This window comes from Carettochelys insculpta, chromosome 3, assembly GCF_033958435.1.
Source record: "Carettochelys insculpta isolate YL-2023 chromosome 3, ASM3395843v1, whole genome shotgun sequence".
NCBI classification, from domain to species: Eukaryota; Metazoa; Chordata; order Testudines; family Carettochelyidae; genus Carettochelys; species Carettochelys insculpta.
The window spans coordinates 6,280,429-6,293,984 of NC_134139.1; the positions used below are offsets into that span (position 1 = coordinate 6,280,429).

Below are 13,556 nucleotides of genomic sequence, written 5' to 3' on the forward strand. Positions count from 1 at the left end.
AACGTCTTCTAAGAGCCCAGTAAGCAGTGGAAGGATTGGTAATGTTCTAGACGATATTGACTTCCCGTGGTCTGGCAAATTCTCTGGTTCGGCACCCGTCAGGTCCCGAGGTTGCTGGACTAGAGAGGTTCAACCTGTACTTGATTCTAAAATGGTATCTAGTATGATTATAAGAATGTATGTCTGGAAGGCATCTTGAGAAATTATTAAGCACAGCTTCTTGTACTGAGCAGAGGACCAAGTAAATCTAAATCATCCATGACTGGTGTGTGCTGAATCTGTTCTTAAAAGCCTCCAATGATGGGAGTTCCTCAGCCTGCCTTGGAAGTCCTTGTGGTTAGAAAGCTTTTACTCTGGTATAACCTAAATCTTCTTGCTTCAGATTAAGCCTGGTATATCTCATCCTAACTTCAGTGGTCACAGAGAATAATTGATGATGTAATGGATACACTTTTGAAAATACTGTAATCAGTTGATATCTCTTGCAGCCTGTCAGTTCTTGAAATGTAACATTTTAATGAGAAGCAACTAATATCTTCATTTAAGATTTAAGAGGCAGGTTGCCTATACAAAGGGGCAGATATTTGGGTCAATCTTGTAAGTGTTGCTATGACAATTACAGAAGAAACTTCTCATGGTACTGTGATAGTGAACTAGTGTAAAAGACTGAAATGGTGATTAACTGCAGTTTCATATGGAAAACAGTAGGGGCAAAACTGAAGACCTCCAAAGTAGCTATACAAACTTTATTCCATAGGTTGTCAAAGAATCTAATTGTATGGACTATGTTCTCATTCTTTTTTCCTTGCTTTTCATTTTCTATCTCCTTTTTCCTTTGTATAGAAACTTCATTGCCACTTTTATAGATTGCATTTATTGGTGACTAGAAAAATGCCATAAGCAAATAAAGGAAATCACCTTTGCTAGCCATGTTTTTTTCTTCCTAAATGTGCTTTTCTTCAGTTGTTATCGTTTTCTCAAGAAAATGATTTTCCCAATATTAAGCATTTGAAATCCATGTCTCCAAACTTGAAATCAATGACAAAACTCTTTCTGACTTAGGAGCAGGGGGCAAGATTTCACCCTCTATGATGTTTCAGTTATCTAGAAATCTCCAGTGTCATTAGGAAATACATATGGAATATAGATCTAATGAAGGTAACCCTTAAGAAAAGTCAGTTTGTTAGCAATTTTCCTTTTACTTTTTTCATTTTATTGTAACTGACATATAGGATACAACATTTGATATTGCATATTGCACTCTTTTGGTGCTTTGTTTTTTGTAAAGACTACTTTCCATCTAATTTTTAATAAGTGCATCATAGATGTCATTTCAGTAACTTACTTGTGTAACATAAGAATTTTTCTGGTAGGCTGTTTTCCATGATGAGATGTATAGTTTCAGGGTTATCTACTCCATTTATTCAGTCATTCTCTGAAATACTATTAATATAATGAATAAGTACATCCAGTTTAATAGTTAATCTTGTCATCAGATTGTAATATAACATATGTTAAGGATTATTACCTGTGTGACACAGATAAATTGCTAGTTTGCTTTTTATCCATAATACAAAAACATTGCTCTTTGCATAAGCAAAAGAAAACTATTTTTATAAAATAATCTGATCAGTAACCTAGAGCAGAAAGGCAAATTTAGTAATGAGATTGTAATTGCAAAACAGAATGACTGTTTAGAACTGTATTTCACATGTTAAGAGAGTTTGTCATGCTATATATTAATCTTTTTTTCCCCCTTTTTTGAAACCACTTTTAGATTTAGTAAGGGTCAGAAAAGTCAAGGTGTAATTCACTGAGTAAACTTCATTTTCTGTTGTAAAATATTTGCGTTCTTGCAGAAATGGAGTATTTGACCTTTCCTGTCCTTTAAGTGATTAAATTTCTGTGTTAAAGCTGGAGTACTTCTGTAGAGTTCCTTGAGACTGTCCCTTCTGGTATGGCATCACTGCTCCCGCAGAACATTGAGGGTTTTGCTGAGCATCCAACGTATGTTAATCAGACATCGTATTATTGCGTGGTGATGCCACAGAGAGCATTCCTCCCCTAAACTCTCTACCTCCCAGTATGCATAGCCCCTACAGTGCACGAGCGTGAATGGCTTCTGTGGAACTGGTGAAAAAAACAAGAGCAGGTTGTGCAACCATTGGCATTGTTCGTTTGTAGTTTTCACTGTAGCTATTCCTGTTTTAGCTCTTCTCTGTACACTGTAGTGAAGGGGATGATGTGATCATTTTCAGCAGATGAAATAAATGGACCCATCTAACTGAAACTTATTTCTGTATTCCAGTTAATATTTTGGGTATTTGGGTTAATTTTGTTTAGCATTTTCATTAATATTGGTTTCTCCAAAGGTAAACTTATTTGGTCATATGATTTTAAACTTCCCTCATGCTAAACTTGCATTTTGTTTGTAAAAGCCTCTCATGCTCCTGTATTGGACAAGAGTGTGTAATCAGTGGTAATAAGCCAAAAAGAAAAGAGAAATAACATGAGAATAGCAAAGAAGCAAAAGGTATGCAAATTAATGTTTATACATGCATATTGTATGAGTTCTTCGAGCGACTGATTACATGTGGCCATTTCACTGTGTGTGTGCTACTTGTGCTCAGATGCCAGAGATTTTATTCCCTCAGCAGTACTCATCCAGGCACTTTGAGTACTTTATGTTGCCACATGTTGCTGTGTTTTGGTATAAGAGGGTGGGGCCACCCCTGACTCCCCTCATTTCCTTCTTACTACCAGTGATGCTTGTTGGAAAGATCTTGGTCTTATTAACTCGAGTGCCTTCCTCTCATTGTAGATAGTTACAATTAGGTATTGTCCTGGTTACGGATGACATGGGGGGCACCAGACACTTGACCAGTGGAGACTGATACAAGCCCTCCTGCATCCCAGGCCCTGCCTCTCTCTTCCTCCAACCCACCTCTTCTCTGCTACTGCCCTGCCCACCCCACTTCTTCCTCCAAGCCTGCTCCCCCAAGTGACATGGCATGGTGAGTGGTGGGGGAGGCGGGCATCTGCTTCAGAAGTCAGGCCTCAAGCACTCCCTGGCAGCAGTGAAGGGAAGAAGAGAAATGCAACTGTGGCTGGAATCATAAACGGTATGATCAGGTCTCCCACCGTGACAGCCAGGTGTTGCATGAAGCACCTGGAACACATGGCAGTGTGTATGTGTGGGGTGCAACATGCTGGACTTCGACTACTCCCCCTCCAGCTGTGGCTTGCATCAGTGCACTGCTATGTGAGGGATGACATAGACAAATAAGTGACGTTACTACAGCAGGTGGTGTGGATCCTGTATTGGTAGCTGGATGCTTGGACTGTGCGCGCAGGGGTACTCTTCAGGCCTCCACAACCTTCCTGTCCCTAGTGACCGATACATCAGATTTAGGCTGGGAGGCACATCTCGGAGAATACTGGACTCAGGCCCTACGGGACATGGCAGACCTCAAGCTCCACATCAGTGTGAGTGCTCAGGGCGACCAGGTTAGCATGTGAGGTATTTCAGGACAACCTGGTGGGGCGTTGCATGTCAGTGAGTACAGACAAGACAACAGCAATGTATTATATCAACAGACAGAGAGTACATGCTACTCTCCCCTGTGTCACGAGGCCCTCAGAGTATGGGAGTTCTGCATTCATCATGAAATTCTCCTGCAGGCCCATTACTTACCCAGGGTCCACAATACCATTTCAGACCACCTCAGCAGGTCCTTCATGAACCATGAATAGTCCATTCACCCAGATGTGCTGTGATCAGTTTTCCAAGTTTGGGGTTACTCCCAGGTGCACCTGTTTGGCACACACCTCAATGTGAAGTGCTGAATGTTTTGCTGTCACTGGATCTGTAGTCTGGGGTCGTGGGTGGATGTGTGCAACGTATCTTGGGCAGACCTGCTACTGTATGTGTTCCCTCCTGTTCCCCTCATTCACAGGGTACTCCTCAAAATTCGAACTAACTAGGTGTCAGTAATCCTGGTGGCTCCAGCATAGGCCAGGCAGAATTGGTTCTTGCTTCTGTTACACCTGTTGGTATGCAGTCTGATAGCACTCCCATTATGCCCAGGCCTGTTGACACAGGAGGAGGGGTGGCTTCAGCACCCCAACCTCCCGTCCCTTCACCTCCCAGCATGGAAGCTTCACGGCTGAGTGCCATGGAACTTTCCTGCTCAGACTCAATGAGGGATGTGGTTTTGAATAGTATAAAGCCTCCCACAAGTGCCACTTACATAGCAAAGTGGAAAAGGTTTGTGGTTTGAACATCCCAGAAGTGGTTTTCCCCCTTGCAGGCCACAGTCCCCTTGATTCTGAATTATTTGTGGCACCTGAGTCAACTGGGACTGTCCCTTTCCTCAGTCAAGGTACACTTGGAGGCCATTTGCTCATTCCATCCTAGTCCAGGCTTTTCATCAGTATTTTCAGACCCCGTGGTCAAAAGGTTTATGAAGGGCTTGGAGGTTAGGCCGCTGATGCAGAACCCTTTGCCTTCCTGGGACCTGAATTTGGTTTTGACAAAGCTCATGGGGCCCCTGTCTGGACCCCTTGCTTCCTGATCCCTGCTGTTTCTAAGTTACAAAACAACACTTTTAGTGGCCATCACATCATCTAGAAAGGTGTCTGAGCTGAGGGCTGTTACAGTGGACCCACCCTACATGGTGTTCCACGAGGACATGGTCAGATTGAGACGCAATCCAGCCTTCCTGCTGAAGGTGGTCTGCTCTTTCCAAGTCAATCAGGATATTTCATTACCTGTGTTCTACCCAAAGCCTCATGCCACCCCCAACGGAGCAGAGTTTACATACTTTAGATGTCTTTAGAGCCTTGGCCTTTTACTTGAATAGGACCAAACCTTTTGGGAAGTTGCAGCAGCTCTTTGTGGCGGTGGTGATCAGGGTGAAGGGCCTCCCAGTTTCATCCCAAAGGATTTTCTCATGGACAGTGGCTTGTATTAAGGAATGCTGCACGTTAGCAGAGGTTTCCCCTTCTCTGATCAGTGCTCACTCTACAAGAGCACAAGCCTCTTTGGTAGCATTCCTAGCTCAGGTTCCTATTCAAGAAATCTGTAGGGCTTCCACCTGATCTTCCATACGTGTTTTCAGTCCATTATGCAGTTACGCAGCACATTCGGGAGGGCGCTGCAGTGGACAGGGCTGTACTACAAATATTCCAGGGCTCTGACCCCACCTCCTAACATCAGTTTGTATTTACCTACATTGGAATGCACATGAGCAATCACTCGAAGAACAAAAGATGGTTATCTGCATAACTGGTGTTCTTTGAGATGTGTTGCTCATGTCCATTCCAAAACACTTCCACCTTTTCCCCCACTGTTGGGGTAGCCATCAAAAAGGAACTGAGTGGTGGGGGGGAAGGCAGAGTTGGGCAACACCTGTATGGGACACTGTGTCAGTGCCACTCAAGGGAGTGCTTCACTGACATGACAGCTACCAGCTAGGGGGAAAAAACTTCTGGCAACTAGGCATGTGCGTATGCGCACACCTGTATTGGAATGGACATGAGGAACACATCTTGAAGAACACCAGTTATGGAGGTCTGTCTCTCTTTGGATAATGAAAACAGTTATTTCTCAGTTTTGAATTTTTGTGTTTTCTGAGTGGGTTAGATCGCACAGTACTTGTGATATTATGTAAAATTTATTTTTCCCTAACTAAGTTGTACTGGAGTCAAAATTGCCCATATTTGACTCAAAAATATATAAAGAAAGCATTTGTTTATTATTAAGTTGCTGCTTCTAAGGGGATGTATATGCCTAAATGTCTGTTAGAGGTTTTATTTCTGAGTTTTAAATGCCAGTCATGTTGGAATTAGAAAGGAGTGACTAGATGAAGATACCTCGTAATAGGTAGTTCAAGAAGCTATAAAAGGGCCAAAGTTAGGTGCAGCTCCAGGAGGAAAGATGATGTTCCTGGCAATTTTACCAATTATCTCCAAGATCATTCCTTGTTTTATATGAATGATTTTGTTTTGCTCAGCACAGAGAGACTACCCATTGAAACCATGTGTTTTATTCTTTAGACAGCAGCGAGTTCCTTGCTGATGACTGCAGTATAATTGCTGGCGGCAATCTCATTGGTTGGCATCCTGATTCAGCTGCTGTATTATGGAGGAGGATCTTGGGAATTCTTGGAGATGTGAACAATATCCAGTCTCCTAAAATCCATGCCAAAATTTTTGGGTATCTCTATGAATTATGGTACAAACTAGCAAAGGTATTGTTTCTAAAGTGGGTTATTCTAATGTTAAAATGATTTTGTATTTTCCATAAAATTCATTTGCAGTATTATTTAATAAGCTTGCTAAGTAATACAAGACATTTTTATTGGAATATTTGAAGAGTTTGAACTACTCAGGCTGGTTCTTTTAGTGATACTGGAATTTTAACACTGAAGAAACCAATATAGTGTGGTGTTTGGAGGGAAAGGTTGTATATTAAATAAAGAAAAAGGAGAGAGGAAAAAGGGTAAAACCATCTAATAAGAGACAATTCTGTGCAGTAACAATAAAGATTTGTTATATATTCTTAGATGGTAAAATAGTGAAATAGAAGCAAAGAATTGAAGTACAAAATAATCTCTATGTATTGAGAGTTCCTGTAAATTTCCAGAATACACCATTAAAAAGTTAATTTATTAGGATGGAGGAATAACACCACACATTTTCCATTGAATTTGAGTTTGTTGGAAAGTGTGTGGGCATGTGCACAAGCACATGAAGGAAAGAGGGTGGCAGGACAGCGCTTTCAGTAGAGAGGCTGAAAAGAAATAATGCGGTGTCAATAATACTCATTTTAATGTATTAAATATTATTTTGTTAACCCCTTCCTTTTTTTTATAAATCAGATAAGGGACAATCTTGCTATAAGTTTGGACAACCAGTCTACACCCTCTCCTCCTGTTTTAATTCCACCCTTAAGGATATTTGCATCATGGTTATTCAAGGTAAATTAGTTTTAAATTCTGTGCAGAGTAGTGTTCTGCTTCCTGCCAATACTGAATCTTTTATTAGTGTTTCTTTTTGCAATCATTGTAGATATTAGAAAAATTAGTGTTCACCCTTTAGCTATGCTTTTGTCTAAAACAGGGTGGGTAACTTACTGCCCGTGGGACTGATACAGCATGTCGGGGCCTAGGAGACCCTCAGGCAGGCTTCCTCTAAGGCATAACCCCACATGCTGCTCAAAGTGGCCAGCTGCTGGGGCCAGTTTGTGTGTCTTTGTGTGGCTCACCTCTTTGGGGTAAGGGTCTCCACATGCTTCTCCAGCCTCCAGCACAATCGTACATTTGGCTACTCAAACTGCCCAATTGGAGCTGCAGAGGCAGTGCTTGTGGGCACACGTAGCTCGTAGATACCCACCCTTGCCTGACCCCCAAGGGGTACACTGTGTAGAAACACGATGGCCATAGCAGCCAACCACATTGAATGTGAGGCTGCAACAGCCAGGGAACCTGTGCGGGGATCCTGCTAGGCAATTGGCCAGGAAGTGCCTATGGTAAGCGCTTCCTAGCCAGAGTCTTTATCTAGCAGCCCATCCCCTCCCACATCCTAACCCTGTGCCCAAGATCACAGTTCCATCTTGCACTTTAAACCCTTTCCATCCCCTGTTGTATCCTTGTCCCAGTTTAACGCCCTCCCAAACCCTGCACCTTCTCCCGCACTTCTCCCCTAAGTCAGAATCCCCTCCTGAGCACAAACCTGCTCTCAACCTGTACCTCAGGTCCCCTGCCCCCACATCACAACCCCCTCCTTCACCCATCTACATCTCACATATTGCACCCCCTCCATTAATAGTGTAGAGAACTGTGGCCTGTGACCATTTACCAAACTCTTGGAGAGGCCCCCTCTCGAAAATTAATGCTCACTCCTTGTCTAGAACAACTAAGCAACTCTTGAATATCCATATTTAGAATATGGCTTCAAAACATATGTTGGCAAGTATACACACAGTTGATTGCAATAAATTGCAAAAATATATTGCTGGAGATACAGATTTAAATTATTTAGTAATTAGAAGAGATCTTTTAATAAAAAGTCTCTTCTTTTTTCAGGCAACAACCTTGCCAAATGAATATAAAGAAGGCAAACTTCAAGCATACAGGTTGATCTGTGCTATGATGACTAGGCGCCAAGATGTCTTGCCAAATTCTGATTTTCTAGTGCATTTTTACCTCGTGATGCACATTGGCTTAACTAGTGAAGATCAGGTAAAAACTTGACTTTTCTTTTTAAAATAATGTAATTGCAATACTATCTTTACTACTACATTTGCACATTTGCACTACATTGCTTTAATTGGCAAAGCCTGGATTAGCAAATCTGAAGCTTTGAAGTTGGAGGAGTATCCAACTTTGAAGATGGCGTTATCAAAAACTAAAATAAAATATGGACTAGAAATGATTGTTAGCCTAATGGAGTTAATGTAATCCATGAACAATGGATTTCAGGAAGACCAATTTTCAAGAACGCAAACTCAGGTAGCTGTTAGGGAGATACTGGGGAAACAAATCAAAGGAGAAAAACAGTTGGAGATAGTCGGCAGTTTTGCAAAAACACTTTATTTTAAGGTCACAAGAACAAACTGCCACACTGCATAGAAAGCATAGAAAGTTTGGCAAGAGACCACCCTGGTGTAACCAGGATATCTTCAGTGATCTAAAAATCAAAAAAAGAAGTCAAGAGAACTACTCTTTCACCACACTGTTATGAGAATATACTTCAAGAGCAGGGAAATAGAATATTTACTGCTAATAATGCAACAAGCTTTAAGACCAGCTTCTGTCCCAGTTGCAGAGAAATCCCTCTCTAGAGAGGTACTCTGTGTCATCAGTGCCCTTTTGATGTCAAGATACTGTTCAAGAGAGTTCTAAGGGGAAGATGATATATTGAAACCCTAGTCTCACATTGTGAGTGAGGGGTACACTGTGTACCAAGAGCTTCCCACTTGGACTAAAGAAGGCAGTGAGAGGAGCAGAGAGTTCCTCCTCAAAGATGACTTGGTCAGTGGAGACGTCCAGTCCCAAGAGGAGTGCTAATGAGGCTCTTTGAACTTCAGGCACTTTGAAGCAGTGGAGGACTCAATAGTGAAGACTAATATGACCCAGAAAGCAGGTTCACTAGAATCTGAGATCCCATTGAGGCTGATGTCGGTGCTTTGGACAGTGCCACCTAGAACACTGCTAGTGTTCTATAGAAAGTTTTGTTGTGCTTCCAGAGCTATGAGAATTTTGATACCCAAAAGATCTTATGGTACAAAATGAGCCTGAGTCTCCACAGCTTGTGAACTCCAGACACCTTTTGGTACTAACTTTTGTCTGCTGGATCACCAGCTGCTCATATTTCTGTGCATCTTGCCTCCTCCAGTGTTTCTGTTATATGTATGGGGTTGTCACCTATAATGCAATATATGGAGGAGTGTTCTGACTCGAACTTTGAATTTTCTGTTCAAGGCTTTCCAGTTTATTCCAGGCTACTTTACTTCCCAATACAAATGCAGCAAAGACAGGATAACATCTTTCTGCTAAAGTCGACATTCATGGGGAAAGGCAGCATCATCTGAGCTGTGCAAGCTCATTTTCACTTGCCTGAGACAAAGGGCCTTCAAGAACTGGGATATCTATGCCAAGACAAAGCTCCTTGTGTACAGTGCATTGGTTGTTCCAAAGGTAATCTGCGCATGTGAAATCTGGACAACATACAACCGTCATTTCAAGGCACTTGAACAGTATCATCAATGCTACCTGAGGAGAATCCTAAATAGTTTTTGGGAGGATAGGTGCATGAAGACTAGTGTCTTAGAAGAGTCTAATATGACCAGCACTGAAGTCAATATGATTCATTAATGACTTCATTGGACTGGTTATGTGGTTTGGATGTCTGATTAGTGCCTCCCAAAACAGGTTCTGTTTTCAGAATTGGAGGAGGGACAGAGGAGCAGTGGGGGCCAGACAAACCAATAGAAGGACATGCTGAATGCACATATGAAAAGGTGCAGCATCAGTAGCGATACATGAGACAACCTTGCTCAAGACCATCCCTAGTAGAGAGAGTTAATCCATGAAGGGGTGGCACAATTTGAGAGGTCCCAACATAGTGCGGATGAGGAGAGGCGGAAAAGACGAGCTGTAAAGACTGAGAAGACAAGAGCTGCCCCACACCCCTTCAAGAGCTACCGACACTTGTCCCTTCCGTGATAAGACCTGTGGCTCCACAAATGGTCTGATCAGCCATCAGTGGACTCACAAATAGGAGGGTGACATGAAGACCTCCTACTCATTATCGAGTGACCGCCAAGGAGAAGCCTCCCCTGCCCACATGCCTTGTAATCCCTCTCATTGGCCTTAATGGAGTTCACAGGCAATGTAACACCAGATTTTACATAAACATAGATCTCATTTCCTGGTACTATCCATCGCTCTTCTCCACGTGGACTGCTTCATCCTTTCCAGCAACATTGGCTAAGCACCACTTTTGATTGAGACCAAACCACCCAGGATTTTTCATCTGCGTGACCCAACCCCTCACCTTACTTTGGATACCAGCTCTCTTTATTCCATCAAGCATGAGAAGATTTAACATCACAGAAATATATATTAGAGACCACTGAAGTGGGTTTATTTATCCAGTTTACCCCCATTCCTCTTCAGTGACCTCTCTCAGAATCAGTGCTGACACAGGAGATTTCATATTTTCTAAGTTTAGGAGCCGTAGAACCAGTTCAACTTAACACAGGTGGAAAAATTACTATTCCAGATATTTTTCTGATTCTGCAGAAACCTAAGGAGCTGATACTAGATAAGTTAATTGAACAAGCATGTCAGACATCTGAAATTCACGACAGTGTCCCTAGGAGCTGCAGTTCTTTCCCTGTAATCAATGAACTGACATGAAACCCTAAGCCTGAAAGATGTGTTTTTCCACACAGTGATTCATCTCTCTCATGAAAGATTTCTTCATTTCCCATTCAGTCACAATCATTATTAGGACAGGGTCTGTCATCTATCTTGTAGTGGTTTCAAAGGTCATGATAGTCACGGCTGCCTGCTTCCATCATCTAGGAATAAATCTTTCTCTACTTTGACAGTTGGCTCCTCAAATATTAGTTATATCAGGAGGCATGATTGGCCATTCAAAAACAACTTTATTGTTTGGAAGTTTGATCCTTCAGCTAAATCTTGAAAAATCAATTTTGACCCATGCAAAGCAAATTCTTTTTATTGTAATGTTTCTGCATACAGCAGTCGGCAGAGCTTATTTCTCCTTTTAGGCCACTTGCTCTAAAGTACTTTATCCTTTAGAACTGAGCACCAGTCTCATGGAATGGACTTCACTTGTGTAGGGATGGATACAGATAGATATATCTTTAATGTTTTTAACTAAAAAAAATGCTACTGGGAGTTGTGTGATTGTGGGAGATTTTAACCTCCCAAATATAGATCACAGGAGAAGCACTGCTACTAGTAGTAGGGCCCTGACTTCCCTAGATGTGATAGCTGACAGATTTCTTCACAAAATAATCATTGAATCCACCAAGAGGTGAAGCCATTTTAGATCTGATACTGTTGAGTAGTATTTCGTAGAAGTAGGGGACGAACTTGGGTCAAGTAATCAAGAGATAATTCAGTTTAAACTAAATGGAAGGATAAACAAAAAATAGATCTGCAACTACTGTTCTTGATTTGAAAAGTGCTAAGTTAAAAAAAAAATTAACATAATTAGTTAAAGAAATTGACTGAACTGAAGGACTCAAGGAGCTATATGTGGAGGAGGATTAGAATTATTTTGTCAAAGTTGCAGAAACTATCTGAAGCCTGCATCCTAAGCAAGGGGTAAAAATCTAAGGAAGGGTTGCAGATCAGGCTGGATGTGATTAAAAGAAAGAGAAAGCATCTCAATCAGGTGATTAAAAGAGCACAGAAAGCCTGCAAGACATGGGAGATGAGATGGATCAGCAAGGAAAGCTAACTCTTGGAATTCAGAAAGTGCAGGGATAACTGCCAAAAGCTAAGTAGAGCTGGACCTTGCACAGAGACTTAGAACCAACTGTAAAAGGTTCTATAACCATATAAATAGATAGAAAACAAAGAAAGAAGTGTGACTGCTGAAACTGGGGTTTGGGCAGATATTGAAATTAATCTAGGCATGGTCCAACACCTATGCAGATATTTTGCCTCCGTTTTTAATAGCCTAATAAAGCTCTGAGGCAGATCAGCAAGGTGGCTAATGGGAATGAGTATCTGGAAGTAGAAATTACTATCTGAGATGGAATTTGAACAACCATCTTCATGGCGCTATATCTGACCTGGATAATCTCCATCCACAAATATTAAAGGAACTGGCATATGAAATTGCAAGCCCAATGGCAAGTTTTTAAATGAATCTGTAAATGTGGGGAGTCATACCCCGTACCTGGAGAAATGCTAATATTTCTATTTTTAAGGAAGGGAAGAAGGTGATAAAAGGAACCACGGGCATTTTGTGTGACCTCAATTGTAAGCAAGATCTGGGAACAAATTTTTAAAGATAAAGTTAAGGACTAAGTGGTTAAATGGTAATTAGAATAGAATAAAATACAGCATGGTTTTCCAAAAGATGGCTTGTGCCAGATCAACGTGAACTTCTCCTTTGAGAAGATAACTTATTTTTTAGACAAAGGAGATACAGTGGATCTAGTCTACTTGGATTTCAGTAATGCATTTGGCACAGTTCCACAAGGGGAAATCATTGAATTTGAGATGAGGATTAATACAAGAATTGAAAGGTGGATAACAAACTGATGAAAAGGGAGGCTACTAGAGCAGGTCATATTGAAAGGTGAAGTGTCAGGCTGGCAGGAGGTTACTAATGGAGTGTCTCAGAGAGACTGTTAGGACCAGTTTTATTAAAATTTTTATTACAGACCTTTTTACAAAAAGAGGGAGTGTACTAATAAAATTGCAGATGACACAGAGTTGGGAGCGATCACAAGTACAGAGGAGGGAGGACCAAACTATCGCACAAGATGATCTGGACAACCTTGTAAACTTCAGTGATAGAAACAATATGAAATTTAATAATGCAAAGTGCAGGGTCAAGCTTGTAGGGATTACCAGAAAGAATTTTTGCTATATATGGGGGTTGTATCACTTGGATGTGGTAGAGAAGAAACACGTGACTGTATTAATTGATAACTGAGCTGCTAGAGTGATTTTTTTCACTTGCGTGGCTTGCATTAATAAAACTAGATTCTGTGATTGAGCAGTAAATCAATGGGAAATCAGTCAGCAAGTGATATGAGGAAATTATGGATTAACGTAAGGAACAGGCAATAAAAAGATCGGCTCTTAAATTAAGTTTCTGTTTTCGGGCAAATCTTATAGTGTTGGTCAGACTTTAAAGAACTGTATCACCCAGAAGCTTCTGTTGAAGAAAGAGAGCTTATGGGTGCTGAGCTCTTTTGAAAATCTGCCCTCCATTGTTGATGCTGAACAGTTTTAGAAATCCTAGTTCTGTCTGTTTGAATTCCTTATTTTTAGCTTTAG

At 41.3% G+C, this 13,556-nt stretch overlaps 1 protein-coding gene across 3 annotated transcripts in view; it reads left to right on the plus strand.

Moving 5' to 3' along the window:
* RALGAPA2 (Ral GTPase activating protein catalytic subunit alpha 2) overlaps nucleotides 1–13,556 on the plus strand; it is a 377,942-nt gene that overhangs the window by 134,566 nt on the left and 229,820 nt on the right. For all 3 annotated transcript variants that reach the window (XM_074989296.1, XM_074989298.1, XM_074989297.1), the window contains 3 exons: nucleotides 6,058–6,251; nucleotides 6,882–6,980; nucleotides 8,088–8,243. In XM_074989296.1, the coding sequence (XP_074845397.1) occupies nucleotides 6,058–6,251; nucleotides 6,882–6,980; nucleotides 8,088–8,243 (449 nt within the window). The remainder of the gene's footprint in view (nucleotides 1–6,057; nucleotides 6,252–6,881; nucleotides 6,981–8,087; nucleotides 8,244–13,556) is intronic.